This window comes from Nelumbo nucifera, chromosome 3 (genome assembly GCF_055504915.1).
Source record: "Nelumbo nucifera cultivar China Antique chromosome 3, China Antique-T2T, whole genome shotgun sequence".
NCBI lineage: Eukaryota > Viridiplantae > Streptophyta > Magnoliopsida > Proteales > Nelumbonaceae > Nelumbo > Nelumbo nucifera.
The window spans coordinates 61268885-61288344 of record NC_142651.1 but is presented as its reverse complement, the minus strand read 5'-3'; the positions used below and the strand labels follow the sequence as shown (position 1 = coordinate 61288344).

The 19460-nt window shown below is 41.7% G+C and overlaps 1 protein-coding gene across 2 annotated transcripts in view; it reads left to right on the top strand.

The window, feature by feature from the left end:
* The window catches only part of LOC104609403 (vacuolar protein sorting 38-like), an 83842-nt gene extending 64738 nt beyond the window's left edge, over window positions 1-19104 (top strand). For both annotated transcript variants that reach the window (XM_010275697.3, XM_010275698.2), the window contains exon 6: window positions 18713-19104. In XM_010275697.3, the coding sequence (XP_010273999.1) occupies window positions 18713-18820 (108 nt within the window). In that variant the 3' untranslated portion in view covers window positions 18821-19104. The remainder of the gene's footprint in view (window positions 1-18712) is intronic.
* Window positions 19105-19460: the final 356 nt, after the last annotated feature.

Below are 19460 nucleotides of genomic sequence, written 5' to 3'. Positions count from 1 at the left end.
TCTGGGTTGGAGAAGACCTACGATCCTAGCATCAGCCTTTCTAAAGAGGATTGGACGTGGCTAATTTTCTATCAAAAAAAAAAAAAAAAAAAAAACCTAGCGGCGGCTTGTGTTTTCAATCTTCTCTGGCGGCTGTGCTTGCAGAAACCCTAGTAAGTCCTGCGGTTGTACTTCTGCTGAAACCCTAGTGGCCCCAAGTGACAGTTACTGAAAAACCCTAGCTGTGTCTGGCCGTGGGATGGTGCTGGTCTGCTGAAACCCTAATCGAAGGAGGGTGTTGATGGTGCAATGAAACCCTAGCAGGTTTTGATCTAGTGCTGAACAGGTGTGGTTTTGTTTCAGTTTATCTCAGTATTCTTTATCCAATGGTGCGTAGGGCTTATGCCTTGATTATATGATTACTAGTTTGAATAATTGGATGGTTAGAGTGGGGGAACCACATTCAGACTGACAGTAATGTCTGTATTGGTGGTGTTGAACCGATGACCAGACTATTTATTGTTCTATTTGGACGTTGTAGTGACTGATCTCTTATTCTCAGCAGTAGTTCTTGTACTCTCAGCAATATTCAATAGTTTGTTGCTCACATTCTAGGAGTAAACCCTAAGTTGCCACATTCCAGTTGTGGCGGCTGTGCTGTTAGGTGGCATTTGGACTGCTTGGTTGTAATATTCAATGGAAAGTCATGAACTAACTTCACCAGGGAACACCCCAACCCGCAACACAGCAGGTATGGGAGGTGAAACCATGGTTTTTTCCATGCCAATTACCCCCTTGAACGGTCTGAACTACCTGGAGTGGGCTAAGAGTGTAAAACTCTATGTAACGGCAAGGGGTAAGGCCGGTTACATCAATGGAAGGGTGAAAGAACCCAAGGGTGAGACGGCTGAACATGATAGGTGGGACCAAGAAAACAGTATGGTGATGTCTTGGCTCCTCGTAGCCATGGAACCTGATGTGAAAAATAATTTTATGTGGGCAGACACCGCCAGTGAGATCTGGGAACAGGCCAGAGTTACCTATTTTGAGCAAAGGCATTATGCCAAGATTTACCAACTACAAGCTGAGTCCTCGACATGTAAACAGGGAAACAATAGCTTGTCCTGATATTATTCAGCTCTTACCTCCATATGGAAGGAGTTGGACCATTATCAGGCCATAGAGTGGAAGCACGATGATGATGCTAAGGCCTACAGGAAGCTGATCTCTCAGCAACGAGTGTTTGCTTTCTTGTTAGGGCTGAACCCTGTATATGAACCATTAAGGGTGTAGATCCTAGGAAGCAAAGAATTGCCTATAGTACACGAAGTATACTCCCTTGTCCAATCTGAAGAAAGCAGGCGAAGTGTGATGGTTATAGCTGAGGGGGAGCGACAAGTTGCCTTGGCTGTGGTAAATAACAACTCAACAGGGAAGAAAAGTGATCCTAAGAAGGCAGATGATAAAGATAAACTCTTTTGTACCCACTGTAGAAGGTCATGACATACATGTGACACCTGTTGGGACATCCACGGGAAACCCAAGTGGGCAGCAAAGAATTAAGAATAGGGTAAAGGTCACTTGAAAAGAATGAGTGCAGCACATGTGGAAACCCAAGACACTCAGGTTGCCGGTAGTACCCGGGACCCTCCTAATAAGCCTGACCCCAAGGAGGATATAATGAATTCATTCAGAGAGCATCTGGAATCTTATGGTAGGGCATTGCGGCAATTGGACAGCTCAGTCACTGGTACTCCCTCTACCTCTTTTGCATCTACTTCAGGTAATGTGGCTTCTGCATTCCATGTCACTCCCACAGATTCCCCTTGGAATATTGACTCAGGGGCCTCAAATCACATGACCAGTAAGCCTAACCTATTCCATTCTTATAGCCTTTTGTCAAGAAGGGATAGAGTGAGAGTTGCAGATGGTTCCTTTTCTTCCATTGCAGGTCAATGATCGATATCCCTTCCCCATGGCCTTAACCTGAATTGTGTATTGCATGTTCCTCAACTTCCCATAAATTTGCTTTCAATTAGTAGCATTACAAGTTCTTTAAACTGTAGTGTAACCTTTTTTGCTGACTCATGTTGTAGAGAAGATGGGCCGAATGGCCCATAGGTTGTTTATTCTTTCTTGTTATTTATGTTTCTTTTCTGTAATGGGCCTTATTCTGGGCCCATCCTGTCTATATTAAGTTCTTTGTAAATTCTTGCCCACCTAAGGGCCTCCTTGTAATTATTCAAATATCTTAATAAGAGAATGTTAGGGTGCTGAGAGAGTGAAGGTTCGAAAACTCTCATTCTCAGACCCTCATTGCTGAACTCTCAAGCTCTCCTCTCTTCAGTTTTCTTCATGGTATCAGAGCATATCTGAACCTGAATATCATAGGGCTGGAAGCTTAGTCACATACTGCCTAATTCTTGGAGGTCAGTGGACGAGCCCAAGACTAGAATCTCTTGGGGAAGGGGTTCGGTGGCCAGGAAGAATTAGAGAAAAAAAGGGGAAGGAGAAGGGGAACAGCTCGGTTCTGTTTTTGAAGCTCGACTGTGTTTGGACTATTGAAGCTCGAACTGTAAGTTGTGCTCAGTTTTCTGCTCTGAAGCTCGACTGTGTTTGGACTATTGAAGCTCGACTGTGTTTGGACTGGTTGTTCTGTTTTTGAAGCTCGATTGTGTTTGGACTGTTGAAGCTCGAACTGTAAGTTGTGCTCAGTTTCTGGTTGTTCTGTATTATCTTCGACTGTGTTTGGACTGTTGAAGTGTCCAAAAACCCTAGCTGTTCTGTACTACCTTCAATTGCATTAAATCTGGTTTAACCCAGAAATTTCTAGGTTGTTTTTCTCTTCTTCTTGGACTGTTAAAACCTGCCGAAACATCCTTGTAACAAGGCTGTGTATTGTTACTCATATTTTGGCTGTTTTAAGGGGCTGTACGAATTGTTTTTTGGGGTCTTTTCTCTTCCTTGACAGTGGGGCTGTCTCTATTGCTCACACTGTGTTTGTGAAAAGGCCTGTTCAGCAATACCGATTGGTATTTACTCTTCTTGGCTGAGTGCACAACTTTGAAAAGGTACTTCGGCTGATTGCACAATGCCTAGGAGTTTCTGATTACTTCTTGAAGGCTGAACTCAGTATATTGTCTTCTTGTGGTCGGTTGAACTCTGTTTAGAGTGTTTACATGAGGTACTCATCTGAGTTTGAAAACAAAAGTGGTGCTGAATATGGACTGGTTCAGGGAACTCCAAATGATTCCTTATTGACTGTGACCACAGTTAAACTAGATGGAACTAATTATCTGGCATGGTCACAATCAGTAAAGATTCATGTTTGTAGTAGAGGAAAGTGGGGATTCATTTCCAGAAGATGATCCATCCTACGAGAAGTGGATGCAAGAAAATTACACTGTCATTGGGTGGCTTGTGAACTCAATGCAGCCGCAAATCAGCCAACACTACCTATGGATGAATTCATCCAAAGAAATTTGGGATAGTGTTGCGGAAACCTATTCACAAAAACTCAATGTGGCCCGGGCATATAAATTGAGAAGTGATGTAAAGAATTTAAGACAAGGGGAGAAACCTCTTGCTGTATATTTCTCAACCCTGAAGTCCTTATGGCAAGAGATTGACCTAATAGAAGTTGTACCTTGGGACACCACCAATGATGCAGAGACCTACAGAAAATTGGTTGAAAGGAACGGGTATTTGAGTTCTTAACTGGACTAAACCTAGAATATGATATCACAAAACAGAATATTCTTTCCAAGGAGTGTGTCTCTTTGTCACAAGCTTATGCATTGGTGAGTAGTGAAGAGAGCAGAAGGGCTGTTCAGGTTCAAGGGGCTGATATAAATGATCACTTTGCCAATATGGGGATTAAACCCAAAGGGAATGCTGGAACTTCTAGTGGCATAGGAAAGAAAGAAGTTATATGTGAGTACTGCAAGAAGTCAAAGCACACCAAAGATAAGTGTTGGAAACTACATCCTAATCTTGTTCCCAGTCGGTTTCATAAAAAGTATGATAGTAAAAGATCAGGAAGTGCAAATGTAGCTGCCGGGCCAGATAGTGAAGAAATGTCTGCTTTTGCACAGTTGGCAGCCATGAGAGCAAAATATGAAAAGTTTGGGAAGATGATCAGTCAGCTAAGTGATGTGACCTCTTCTTCAAACCCTTCAGGCAATTCTTCTGCTGCTTCAGCATTTGCTCATTCAGGTATAAGGGCTTCTGCCAATCATGCTACCACTTCAGGTAATCTTAAGATCCCTGATTATTGACTCAGGTGCTTCTGACCATATGACCAATCTTTCTACCCTATTTGTTTCATATGACTTGCTCCCTGGACGTGATAAAATCACTTTAGCTAATGGTTTATTTGCCCCTATCTCTGGTAAGGGAACCATCAAGGCTACAGATTCCTTGTTCCTACCTTCTGCCCTTCATGTACCTAAACTAAATACAAATTTGTTGTCTGTAAGCAGTTTAACCAAGTCACTAAACTATTGTGTAACCTTCTTTCCTTCCTACTGTGTTTTTTCGGGATCCGGAGTCTCAGAAGGTGATTGGGAGTGGCCATGAGGCGAACGGAATATATCTGCTTGATACCCCGGAACAATGCCCTGATCATCTTGGGAATGTTGCTCTTGGATCTGTTTCTTCAGAGTCTGTTAGTCGGATTATGTTGTGTCATCGTCGTTTTGGTCATCTATCTTTTTCTGCCTTGAGTCATCTTTTCCCTGAACTGTTTAAGGGAATTAGTTTGTCTAGTCTTCATTGTGAGTCTTGTGAATTGTCAAAGCATTGTAGAAACAATTATCCTTTGAGTAATAAAAGATCTTCTTTTCCTTTTAATATTGTGCACTCTGATGTGTGGGGGCCTTACCACTTACCTTCCATGGGTGGCTATAAATATTTTATCCTGTTTATTGATGATTTTCTCGGTTCACTTGGATATTCCTGATGAAATCCCGTGATGAAGTTCCAAGACTTGTAAGACAATTCCATGAATTTGTTTTAACCCAATTTGATACCAGGATTAAAATCTTCAGATCTGACAATGCAAAAGAATACTTTGAGAAAAACCTATCCTGCCATCTCTCTGACATGGGGGTTATTCATCAAAGCTCATGTGCTAGGACCCCAGAACAGAATGGGGTTGCTGAGAGGAAAAATAGGCATATTGTTGAAGTTGCAAGAAGTATCTTATTTGCCTCACATGTTCCTACTAGGTTTTGGGGTGATGCTGTTCTTACTGCTACCTATCTTATAAACCGTATGCCATCCAGGGTTTTGGGGTTTAAGTCTCCCTTCAATCCTCTTCATCCAGACAAGGACATTTTTCCTGTTCCTATTCGTGTCTTTGGCTGCACCTGTTATGTACACGTTCCAAGTGTCCAAAGGCATAAATTTGAACCCAAAGCTCAAAAGTGTATCTTCCTTGGTTATTCCCCCACACTGAAGGGTTATTGTTGTTTTGATCCAAAGTCTGGCAATCGGTATGTCTCAATGGATGTCACCTTTGATGAGCTTTCCCCCTTTTATGGTTCCTCTCCAAAAGGACATTGTCCACAGGGGGAGGATTTGTCACAGATGTTTGCTCTTCCTCTTCCTGTCCCTATTGAGTCTCTTGATGTGTCTGCTTCTCCTTCAAATGCATCAAGGGTGGATCAATCGTTCCTTTCTCCTTGTCTCAGTACTCTACCTCCTCGTCTTATCCTCAATCCCAAGGTGTATCAAAGGCAAAGATCCAGAAATGTGCAGGTTGTTTCTCCTACAACACATGGGCCTCATACATTTCTAATCACAGAAGAGACAACAGGTACTGTTTCAGCATCTTTGGATTCATCCTTCCTTGACCTTGATATTCCCTTTGCTGTTAGGAAAGGAAAACGGAAGTGCACTGCACACTACATTTCCAAGCACCTTTCTTACAGTTTGCTTTCACCTCCATACTTTGCCTATGTCTCTTCTGTTGCTTCTCATCCTATTCCCAGGTCTGTGTTAGAAGCTCTTAAGATTCCAGAGTGGAGGGATGCTATGAGATCTGAAATGGATGCCCTATACAAGAATGACATATGGGAAGTGGTGGATTTTCCTGAAGGGACGGATCCAGTCGGTTGCAAGTGGGTCTTTACTATCAAATACCAAGCTGATGGCACTATTGAAAGGTACAAGGCCAGGCTGGTTGCAAAAGGCTATACACAGACATATGGGATTGATTATTTAGAGACCTTTGCACCTGTTGCCAAGATGACATCTGTGAAGGTTGTTCTATCTTTAGCTGCTCACTTTGACTGGCCCCTTTATCAATTAGATGTGAAGAATGCATTTCTGAATGGTGAATTACATGAGGAGGTTTATATATCTCTTCCTCCAGGGATGTATGGAACTGATATGAAAGGGAAGGTATGCAGGCTGAAATAATCTCTTTATGGACTAAAACAGTCCCCTAGAGCATGGTTTGAGAGATTTAGAACAACACTTGTTAACTTTGGTTATGTGCAGACACAGTCCGATCATACTCTTTTTGTAAAGAGGAGTGGAACTCTGGCAGTATATCTCATTGTGTATGTAGATGATATTGTAGTGACTGGTAATGATGTTTCAGGAATTCATGATCTAAAATCTTTTCTCCGTACAGAGTTTGAGACTAAAGATTTGGGGGACTTGAGATACTTTCTTGGTATAGAAGTGGCTCGATCCAAGGATGGGATTCTTATCTCCCGAAGGAACTATGTTCTTGACTTGGTCTCCGAGATTGGAAAGATGGGTGCTAGACCAGTTGCTACTCCTATTGATATGAGTCATAAACTCTCAACCTCAGAAGGGACATTGTTAGAAGACAAAGGAATCTTTTAGAGACTTTTTGGGAAACTTTTGTATCTATGCATGACTTAGCCAGATATTGCATACGCAGTCAGTTGCATTAGCCAATTCATGCATGCTCCCCGAGACACTCATATGGCAGCAGCAGAGAGAATCCTATGTTATTTGAAGGGCTCCCCAGGAAAAGGTATTCTGTTTGCCAAGCATGGTCATATGAAACTTGAAGCCTACACCGATGCTGACTGGGCCGGAAACATTGATGAGAGAAGATTTACTTCTGGGTATTGCAGCTTGGTGGTTGGTAATGCTGTTTCTTGGAGAAGCAAGAAACAATCGGTTGTTGCTCGGTCCTCTGCTGAAGCAGAATACAGGGCCATGGTACATGGAGTTTCTGAATTATTATGGCTAAAATCATTGATGGAAGAACTTGGAGTTGAATATGACAAGCCAATGAAGTTATACTGTGATAATCAGGCTGCCATCAACATTGCTCACAACCCAGTGCAACATGATAGAACCAAGCATATTGAAGTTGATCGACACTTCATTTGGGAAAGGATCTCTTCTGGTGAAGTGTGTCTTCCTTTTATCACATCTGAAGGACAGTTGGCAGATTTTCTCAGCAAAGGCATTCCCAAGGCAAAACTTCAGCATGATACCAACAAGCTTGGCATGATTGACATCTATGCTCAGCTTGAGGGGGAGTGTAGAGAAGATGGGCCGAATGGCCCATAGGTTGTTTATTCTTTCTTGTTATTTATGTTTCTTTTCTGTAATGGGCCTTATTCTGGGCCCATCCTGTCTATATTAAGTTCTTTGTAAATTCTTGCCCACCTAAGGGCCTCCTTGTAATTATTCAAATATATCTTAATAAAAGAATGTTAGGGTGCTGAGAGAGTGAAGGTTCGAAAACTCTCATTCTCAGACCCTCATTGCTGAACTCTCAAGCTCTCCTCTCCTCAGTTTTCTTCACATGTGTTTTTCAGGACCTAACTTTTGGGAGGATGATTGGTAGAGGAAGCCTGGTGGACGGTCTCTACATTCTTGACAACAAAGCTGCTCTCTCCGTGTCATCCTCAGAGTCACATAGTCAGTCAAATAAGAGTCAAATTTTGTTGTGGCACATTCGTTTAGGTCATGTTTCTTTCGAAGTAATAAAATGTTTGTTCCCACTTTTATTTAAGTCATGTTCAGTGTCAGAGTTCATGTGTCAAACGTGTCAGTTGAGTAAACAATGTAGAACAACCTTTCATTCAAGCAATAAAAGATCAAATGTTCATTTTCATGTTGTGTTTTCTGATGTATGGGGGCCTACAAATGTAATCTCTGAGGGTGGATATAAGTATTTTATTACATTGATTGATGATTACTCTCGCTATACATGGGTAATCCCTATGCGTAGCAGAGACGAGGTTCCAAAGATAGTGAAAGGCTTCTAGAGGATAGTGTTTACACAGTTCCATGTTGAAATACAGATCTTCCAATCCGATAATGCGAAGGAATACTTCCATGGGGAGCTAAATGAGTTCTTCGCCTCCCATGGGTCTATTCATAGAAGCTCATGCGCTAGAACACCACAGCAAAATGGGGTTGTAGAAAGAAAAAACAAACACCTCCTTGAGGTAGCCCGCGGAATGATGTTACACATGAATGTCCCAAAAAGGTTTTGGGTGGATGCTATACTTATAGCTGCGTATGTCATCAACCGCATGCCCTCTAGAGTATTGAATTACATGGCCCCTCATCAGTTACTGTACCCTCAGTCACCTTTATTTTCCATCCCCATGAGAGTCTTTGGTTGTTGGGCCTTTGTCCATGATTTGTCTCCATCCAGAGGTAAGTTAGACCCTCGGTCCATTCCTTGTGTCTTCCAAGGGTACCCATCCTCTCAAAAGGGGTATCGGTGTTTTGACCCAGTTAGTCATAAATATTGTGTCTATGGATGTGTCATTCTTTGAATCTGAGCCATTCTTCCCTCCTCCTCCGGGGGAGAGCCGTAGTGTGGAAGAGGAGAAGCAGGTTCAGGTGTCTCTTCCTTCTATCTCACTCCCTTCCGTGTCTTCCAACGTAGTCGTCGGAGAGATCAGCAGTGTGATAGAAATGTGGAGCAGCCAAACACTGAGCAACTGACATCATCAAAATCCCAGGAGGTAAGTCCAACCCCTAACCCTACTCCCACTGTGGACGACCTAGACATCCCTATTGCTCAACGAAAGGGAGTCAGGTCTTGCACTAACAAACACCCCATTACCCACTTTGTTTCCTATGACCACATCTCTCCCTCGTACCGAGCCTTCCTATTGGTAGTTGACTGCATCCTTGTTCCCAAGAATGTTGCAAAAGCCTTAAAATACCTTGAATGGATAGATGCCATGAAGGAGGAGATTGATGCCCCCTACAAAAATCAGACTTGGGAATTGGTGGATCCTCTAGAGGGGAAAGAACCCGTGGGGTGCAAATGGGTGTTCACAGTCAAGCACAAGGCAGATGGAATAGTTGAAAGGTACAAAGCAAGACTAGTAGCCAAAGGGTACACACAGGTATATGGAGTTGACTATGATGAGACTGAAGAAAACTGAAGAGAAGAGAGTTGAGGGTTCGGCAATGAGGGTCTGAGAAGAGGATTTCAAACTCACACTCTCTTAGCCCCCTAACACTGTTTTATTAGAAATATTTGAATAATTACAAGGAGGCCCTTAGTTGGATAAGAATTTACACATAACTTAATATTGACAGGATGGACCCAGAATAAGGCCCATTACAGAAAAGAAACATAAATAACAAGAAGGAATAAGCAACCTATGGACCATTCGGCCCATCTTCTCTACACTCCCCCTCAAGCTGAGCATAGATGTCAATCATGCCAAGCTTGCTGGTATCATGCTGAAGTTTTGCCTTGGGAATGCCTTTGGTGGGAAAATCTACCAACTGTCCTTCAGATGTGATGAAAGGAAGACACTTCACCCGAAGAGACCCTTTCCCTAATGAAGTGTCGATCAACTTCAATATGCTTGGTTCTATCATGTTGCACTGGGTTGTGAGCAATGCTGATGGCAGCCTGTTTATCACAGTACAACATCATTGGCTTGTCATATTCAACTCCAAGTTCTTCCATCAAAGATTTTAGCCATAATAATTCAGAAACCCCATGTGCCATGGCCTTGTATTCTGCTTCAGCAGAAGACCGAGCAACAACCGATTGTTTCTTGCTACTCCAAAAAACAACATTACCAGCTACCAAGCTGCAATACCCAGAGGTAGATCTTCTGTCATCAATGTTCCCGGCCCAGTCAGCATCGGTGTAGGCTTCAAGTTTCATATGACCATGCTTGGCAAACAGAATACCCTTTCTTGGGGAGCCCTTCAAATAACATAGGATTCTCTCTGCAGCTGCCATATGAGTGTCTCGGGGAGCATGCATGAATTGGCTAATGCAACTGACTGCATATGCAATATTTGGCCGAGTCATGCATAGGTACAAAAGTTTCCCAAGAAGTCTCTGAAATATTCCTTTGTTTTCTAACAATGTCCCTTCTGAGGCTGAGAGTTTATGACTCATATCAGTAGGAGTAGCAACTGGTCTAGCACCCATCTTTCCAGTTTCAGAGATTAAGTCAAGAACATACTTCCTTTGGGAGATAAGAATCCCGTCCTTGGATCGAGCCACTTCTATGCCAAGAAAGTATCTCAATTCCCCCAAATCTTTAATCTCAAACTCTGTATGTAAAAAAGATTTTAGATCATGAATTTATGAGGCATCATTACCAGTCACTACAATATCATCTACATACACATTGAGGTATACTGCCAGAGATCCACTCCTCTTCACAAAAAGAGTATGATCGGACTGTGTCTGCGCATAACCAAAGTTAACAAGTGCTGTTCTAAATCTCTCAAACCATGCTCTAGGGGACTGTTTTAGTCCATAAAGAGATTATTTCAGCCTGCATACCTTCCCTTTCATATCAGTTCCATACATCCCTGGAGGAAGAGACATGTAAACCTCCTCATGTAATTCACCATTCAGAAATGCATTCTTCACATCCAATTGATAAAGGGGCCAGTCAAAGTGAGCAGCTAAAGATAGAAGAACCCTCATAGATGTCATCTTGGCAACAGGTGCAAAAGTCTCTAAATAATCAATCCCATATGTCTGTGTATAGCCTTTTGCAACCAGCCTGGCCTTGTACCTTTCAATGGTGCAATCAACTCTGTATTTGATAGTAAAGACCCACTTGCAACCAACAGGATCCTTCCCTTCAGGAAAATCCACCACTTCCCATGTGTCATTCTTGTGTCGGGCATTGATTTCAGATCTCATAGCATCCCTCCATTCTGGAATCTTAAGAGCTTCTAACACAGACCTGGGAATAGGATGAGAAGCAACAGAAGAGAGATAGGCAAAGTATGAAGGTGAAAGCAAACTGTAAGAAAGGTGCTTGGAAATGCAGTGTGCAGTGCACTTCCGTTTTCCTTTTCTAACAGCAATGGGAATATCAAGGTCAGGAAAGGATGAATCCAAAGGTGCTGAAACAGTACCTGTTGTCTCTTTTGTGATTGGAAGTGTATGAGTCTCATGTGTTGTAGGAGAAACAATCTGCACATTTCTGGATCTTTGCCTGTGATACACCTTGGGATTGAGGATAGGACGAGGAGGTAGAGTACTGGGACAAGGAGAATGGAGTGACTGAGGCAGACACATCAAGAGACTCAACAGGGATAGGAAGAGGAAGAGCAAACACCTGTGTCAAATTCTCCCCCTGTGGACAATGTCCTTCTGGAGAGGAACCATAAAAGGGGGAAAGCTCATCAAATGTGACATCCATTGAGACATACCGATTGCCAGATTTTGGATCAAAACAACAATAACCTTTCTATGTGGGGGAATAACCGAGGAAGATACACTTTTGAGCTTTGGGTTCAAATTTATGCCTTTGGACACTTGGAACATGTACATAACAGGTGCAGCCAAAGACACGAATAGGAACAAGAAAAAGATCCTTGTCCGGATGAAGAAGAGTGAAGGGAGGCTTAAACCCCAAAACCCTGGATGGCATGCGGTTTATAAGGTAGGTAGCAGTAAGTACAGCATCACCCCAAAACCTGGTAGGAACATGTGAGGCAAATAAGATACTTCTTGCAACCTCAACAATATGCCTGTTTCCCCTCTCAGCAACCCGATTCTGTTCTGGGGTCCTAGCACATGAGCTTTGATGAATAACCCCCATGTCAGAAAGATAGCAGGATAGGTTTTTCTCAAAGTATTCTTTTGCATTGTCCGATCTGAAGATCCTAATCCTGGTATCAAATTGGGTTAGAACAAATTCATGGAATTGTTTTACAAGTCTTGGAACGTCATCACGGGATTTCATCAGGAATATCGAAGTGAACCGTGAAAAATCATCAATAAACAGGATAAAATATTTGTAGCCACCCATGGAGGGTAAGTGGTAAGGTCCCCACACATCAGAATGCACAATATTAAAAGGAACAGAAGATCTTTTATTGCTCAAAGGATAATTGCTTCTACAATGCTTTGACAATTCACAAGACTCACAATGTAGACTGGACAGACTAATTCCCTTAAACAGTTCAGGGAATAGATGACTCAAGGCAAAAAAAGACAGATGACCAAAACGATAATGACACAACATAATCCGACTAACAGACTCTGAAGAGACAGATCCAAGAGCAACATTCCCAAGATGATCAGTGCATTGTCCCAGAGTATCAAGCAGGTATATTCCGTTCGCCTCATGGCCACTCCCAATCACCTTCTGAGACTCCAGATCCTGAAAAACACAGTTGGAAGGAAAAAAAGTTACACAACAGTTTAGTGACTTGGTTAAACTACTCACAGACAACAGATTTGTATTTAGTTTAGGTACATGAAGGGCAGGAGGTAGGTACAAGGAATTCGTAGCCTTGATGGTTCCCTTACCAGAGATAGGGGCAAGTGAACCATCAATTAAAGTGATTTTATCACGTCCAGGAAGTAAGTCATATGAAACAAACAAGGTAGACAGATTGGTCATATGGTCAGAAGCACCTGAGTCAATAATCCAAGGGATCTTGAGATTACCTGAAGAGGTAGCATGATTGGCAGAAGCCCTTATACCTGAATGAGCAAATGCTGAAGTAGTAGAATTTCCTGAAGGGTTGGAAGGAGAGGTCACATCACTCAGCTGATTGATCATCTTCCCAAACTTTTCATATTTTGCTCTCATGGCTGCCAACTGTGCAGAAGCAAACATCTCTTCACTATCTGGCCCGGCAGCTACATTTGCACTTCCTGATCTTTTACTATCATATTTTTTCTAAAACCGAATGGGAACAAGATTAGGATGTAACTTCCAGCACTTGTCTTTGGTGTGCTTCGGCTTCTTGCAGTACTCACATATAACTTCTTTCTTTCCTGTGCCACTAGAAGTTCCAGCATTACCTTTAGGTTTAATCCCCATATTGGCAAAGTGATCATTAATATCAGCCCCTTGCACCTGAACAGCCCTTCTGCTCTCTTCACTACTCACAAATGCATAAGCTTGTGACAAAGAGACACACTCCTTGGAAAGAATATTCAGTTTTGTGATATCATATTCTGGGTTTAGTCCAGTTAAGAACTCAAAAACCCTGTTCCTTTCAACCAATTTTCTGTAGGTCTCTGCATCATTGGTGGTGTCCCAAGTTACAGCTTCTATTAGGTCAATCTCTTGCCATAGGGACTCAAGGGTTGAGAAATATACAGCAAGAGGTTTCTCTCCTTGCCTTAAATTCTTTACATCACTTCTCAATTTATATGCCCAGGCCACATAGAGTTTTTGGGAATAGGTTTCTGCAACACTGTCCCAAATTTCCTTTGCTGAATTCTTCCATAGGTAGTGTTGACTGATTTGTGGCTGCATTGAGTTCACAAGCCACCCAATGACAGTGTAATTTTCTTGCATCCACTTCTTGTAGGATGGATCATCTTCTGGGGGAGCCTTTTTACTCCCGGAAATGAACCCCCACTTTCCTCTACTACATACATGAATCTTTACTGATTGTGACCATGCCAGATAATTAGTTCCATCTAGTTTAACTGTGGTTACAGTCAATAAGGAGTCACTTGGAGTCCCCTGAACCAGTCCATATTCAGCACCACTTTTGTTTTCAAACTCTGAGGAGTACATCATGTAAACACTCCAAATATGATTTCAGATGACTTCTACAAGTATACTGAATAAGGACAAGCAAGAACAGAGTTCAGCCGACCACAAGTAGGCAATACACTGAGTTCAGCCTTCAAGAAGTAAAACAGAAACTTCTAGATACTCAGCCGAAGTACCCTTTTCAAATCTGGACTTCAAAGTAAATACCACTTGACACTCAGCCGAAGTACCCTTTTTACAAACACAATGTGGGCAATAGAGACAACCCCACTGTCAAGAGGAGAAAAAAGGCCTCAAGAACAGTTCGTACAGCCCCCCAAAAACAGCCAGATATAAGCAACAATCCACAGCCTTGTTACAGGGATGTTTCGGCTGTTTGACAGTCCAATAAGGAGTGAAAAACAGCCTAGAAATTTCTGGGTTAAACCAGTTTCAATGGCAGCCGAAGGTAGTACAGAACAACCAAAGCTTTCGGACAGTTCAACAGTCCAAACACAGTCGAAAGCAATACAGAACAACCGAAAGAAAACTGAACCCAGAAATTCGAGTACAACTTACAGTTTCAAACCAGAAGAAAACTGAACCCAGAAATCTGAGTACAACTTACAGTTTCGAACCAGAAATCTGAGTACAACTTACAGTTTCGAACCAGAAGAAAACTGAACCCAGAAATCTGAGTACAACTTACAGTTTTGAGCTTAAACAGAACCGAATTGTTCCTCTTCCCCTTTTCTTTTCTCTGATTCTTCCTGGCCACCGAACCACTTCTCCAAGAGATTCAAGTCTTGGGCACTTCCAATGACCTCCAAGAATCAGGCAACACGAGTCAAGCTTCCAGCCCTAGGATACTGAAGTTCAAGTATGCTCTGATACCATGAAGAAAACTGAAGAGAAGAGAGTTGAGGGTTCGGCAATGAGGGTCTGAGAAGAGGATTTCGAACTCACACTCTCTCAGCCCCCTAACACTGTTTTATTAGAAATATTTGAATAATTACAAGGAGGCCCTTAGTTGGGCAAGAATTTACACAGAACTTAATATTGACAGGATGGACCCAGAATAAGGCCCATTACAGAAAAGAAACATAAATAACAAGAAGGAATAAGCAACCTATGGACCATTCGGCCCATCTTCTCTACAGAGACTTTTGCTCTGGTGGCTAAGATGAACTCAATTAGGGTTCTCCTATCCTTAACTGCTAACTTTGACTGGGAATTGCATCAACTGGACATAAAGAATGCCTTCCTGAATGGTGACTTGGAAGAAGAGGTATACAAGGTTCAACCTCCTGGATTCTCTGCCAAGGGAAGTGAAAACAAGGTGTGCAAGCTACGGAAGTCTCTCTACGGCTTAAAACAGTCTCCCAGAGCCTAGTTCAGTAAGTTTCACATGGCAGTTCAAGAGATGGGGTTCCAACAGTGCCAGTCTGATCATACACTTTTTGTGAAGAGATGTCAGGAGCAGGTTGCCGTATTGATAGTGTATGTAGACGATATCATCATTACAGGGAGTTGGAGTTCAGAGATACAGAAATTGAAACAATTCCTTGCATCCAAATTTGAAGTGAAAGATCTAGGACTCCTAAAGTATTTCCTTGGGATCGAAGTTGCCCGTTCAAAAGGGGTATCTTTGTCTCTCAAAGGAAATACACCCTTGATCTATTACGGGATATAGGTAAATTAGGTGCAAGGCCGACAGACACTCCTATGGATGCGGACCACAAGCTAGGTGACTGTATTGGTGAATCTCTGAAAGATGTAAAGCAGTTCCAAAGGTTAGTGGGAAAGCTGATTTATCTATCCATGACCTGTCCAGATATTGCCTATTCAGTTGGAGTTCTGAGCCAGTTTATGCACTCTCCTAAGAAGCCACACATGGAGGCAACAGAGAGAGTCCTTAGATACCTGAAGAAACATCCAGGAACAGGCCTACTATTCAGTAAACACAATCACCTAAAGGTGGAAGTCTTTACAGATGCTGATTGGGTAGGAGCCGTAGATGATAGAAAGTCCACTAGTGGGTATTGCACATTTGTGGGAGGAAATCTGATGACCTGGAAGAGCAAGAAGCAAAGTGTGGTAGCAAGATCAAGTGCAGAAGCTGACTATAGAGCTATGGCACATGGGGTGGCTGAAGTCCTTCGGCTAAAGAACCTCCTAGGTGAGCTTGGAGTTTCTGTTCATAATCCTATGTCTCTTTACTGTGACAACAAGGCTGCAATAAACATCACCAGCAACCCGGTCCTACATGAGAGGACTAAGCATATTGAGGTGGATAAGCACTTCATTAGAGAAAAACTAGAAAAAAGGGAAATTTGTATCCCTTATGTCAACTCCAAGGAACAACTTGCTGATGTCCTCACAAAAGGACTTCCGTGTTCGCGGCACAATGAGCTATGTGACAAGCTGGGCATGATAGACATCTTCAGCCCAACTTGAGGGGGAGTGTTGTAAGGCTTAAGTGTTCCTTGTAACTGATGTTAGTGGGACAGTTTCAGCTACTAGTCCTTTCTTTCTTTTTTTTCTTATTGTTCTTATCCTAGGATATGCCACCAGGGGCATACTTGTAATTTTGTCTTTTTTATAAAGATTAATATAAATAGAAGACTGGCGGTTGCCAATACTGAGTTTTGCTTTTCTTTCTATCATCCGTACCTCTCTTTCTCTCTCTCTCTCTCTCTCTCTCTCTCAATCACCACAAGCAACAACACACCCCTCTCATCAGGTATGATTTGAACTCAGGTAATTCCATAAAATCCTGGGAACAAACTTGGGTGGGGAATGCCCCTCTTAAGGACTTGTTTCCTTCTGTGTATGCCCTCTCTGATTTAAAAAATGAGCCATTTTCTTCCTTTGTTACCCCTTCACCTTCCTCTTCTGGGTTTGGGTGGAATTTGGGTTTGAGAAGGGTTGTGAGAGATACAGACTTGGATAGTATCTCGAGCCTCCTTGGTATCATTGATAATGTTTTCTTGGACCCTACTAAGTTGGATTCTAGAATTTGACCCCCAACCCCACTGGCTCATTTTCTTGTGCCTCTTTTTTCAAAGTCTTAAGTCAGCCCCCTAGTCCTATTGGCCCTCCCTTCCCGGTTAAGACCCAAGACATGTTTATCCCCTTACTGGTGTGTTCTTTGTAAAGCGGAGGGGGAGACTGGTTTTCACCTATTGGTGACTTGCCAGTTTGCTAAGTCCATTTGGATGTGGGCACTATCCCTTTTTGGGTGTAGATGGAATCCTCCATCAAATTTGCAAAGCCTTTTTTCCCCTTCCTTCTTCAAATGCCGAATGAAAAGGGGAAGGACCATGTCGAGATGTTTGAGGGCTGCAGTATGTTGGGCCCTATGGGAGGAAAGGAATTCCAAAATCTTCTCTAAAGTAGAAAAAAGCAATGAAGAACTGAGAGAACTGATCCATATAAGGGTAGTACAGCGGCTGAAGCCTTCAGAGCTGTTTACAGACTTCACAATGGATGATTTGTTGAAGAAGTGGAGTGAGATTGCTAACTGCACCCAGACCAAAGCAGTCTTGTATGTATCTTGGACTCTCCCACTGGCCGGCTTTTTAAAACTTAACTTTGATGGGAGTAGTCAGGGGAATCCTGGACAATCGGGGATTGGAAGTGTGTTTAGGGATGAGAATGGGTTTGTTTCAGCCATGTTCTCTGGCCCAATTGGAGTGGGTGACTCTCTTAGGGCTGAGATCTTTGCAGTTTTGGAAGGAGTTCAAAGAGCTAAGGAGATGAATATAAGAAAACTCATCATTGAAGGGGACTCGGAGGTGGTGGTAGGGTGGCTGAATAAAGAAAATAGCAGATTATGGATGTACAGTAATGAGAGGGGGAAATTTAGGTGGCTGGTTCAAGAGATGGAAGTTAAGATCAGCTGGGTGAAAAGATCAGCTAACTCTTTTGCTGATGGGTTAGCTAAGCAAGGAGTCGAGAGGGAGTTAATGTTTTGGGCACAAGTGTAATTTTTCTTTTTTGTTTTTGGGAGTTTGAGCTCCAGTTGGAAGATAAGAAAGTTTATCTTCCTCACTGTAATTACTTTTGTGATTAAGTAATGAAATGTTGTTATTGAAAAAAAAAAAAAAAAAATTGCTTCTCTGCTGTCACTTCCCCCATTTTCGTTCAGTCCCCAGGCCAGCATCAACAGTTCTTTTGACTGGATCATGTTTTTCTTGCCCTTCTCCACCAAAAACTTGTTTTCAGTTGCAGCAATTAGAGCCTTCGTTTCCTCCTATTGCTTAAATTTGTCCTGTCATAGGATGGGAGTGTAATCATTACTGGAATGATTTGAATGCATGAAGGTGGTTTTTGCTGATGTTGCAGTTGTTTTTTCATTTAAAAACAAAAGTCCCTCGTACTTGGGGAGACAAGATTAGTTCTAAGGGAGTCTTTAGCAATTATTTTATATTTTCAATTTTCTTTTTCTAGATGAAAGGTAAAAGGTTGGTTATGTATGACGAGAATAAGATATGTCTTGCTAGGACATGACGGGTAAATGAACTTCATAGGGATAGAGACAAAGAATTTGCAGATTTCCTATTCTTGTTCTGTCTTTTCAATGTACTTCTTTCACTTTATTTTAGTGATATGCTTTTTATTCAATTTTTAAGTTTACTTTTATTTTGAGAGTAAAATTTATCTGGCTGCATCATGAGTAATGATGCCATAAAATAATGCCTTGAGCTACAGGCTCAAGTCCTGTTATGTTCTGTATTGATTGTAGTATCCAAATGAGCTTTCCCATATTCTCTATGCAGGATTTAGAGCAGTTACTGAATTTTGTTGGGGTTAAGAGTCTGGGGCCACGTCACATATTGGCAAATTTAAATGAGCTCTTGAGGACTATACAATCTCTGGAAATATAGAGTGATGTGATAATCTTCGTAGTATTAACCCCGACTGACTGCTATTAGGGTGCATATTTTACTGGAGCACCTTGATTGTAAAGCCCTGTAAGAAGTCATGCCGAATGAAAATGAAAATTGTATTTCACAAAGTGAATCATACTTCTTGATTTTACAGCTGTAAATAGGGTGACTTAAACCTTCAGATATTTTGCACTCTGTTACAAAACCTAATAATATTTGTTGTGGCAAGCTTATCATAAATTCTAATATCAAGAGAATAACAATTGGGACGTGTTATAAAATGGACACTTTTTTTTCTATGAGATTGAATGGTTTCTATATTTTATCCTCTACTAGCATGTCTATACCTCTTCTATACTTTTTACGTGCATTAATTTAGCTTCTGGTATTTATCAAATAAAGACTCCATGTGCAGCTTTGATTAAATTGAAGAAAAAAATCATATCATATATCAGACTTTTTTTTTTTTTTGAATTTAAGATGGATTGCTTTTTCAATTAATTGCATTAAAATACCAGTTTTAATGCAGCCTAATTATCAAAGATAGAAAAAAAAAAAAAAAAAGAAATAGCTGATTTGGTGAGTATCGGATTACAAACTAACAATTACCTTATCTTCCTTCCATCTTGGTAATTCA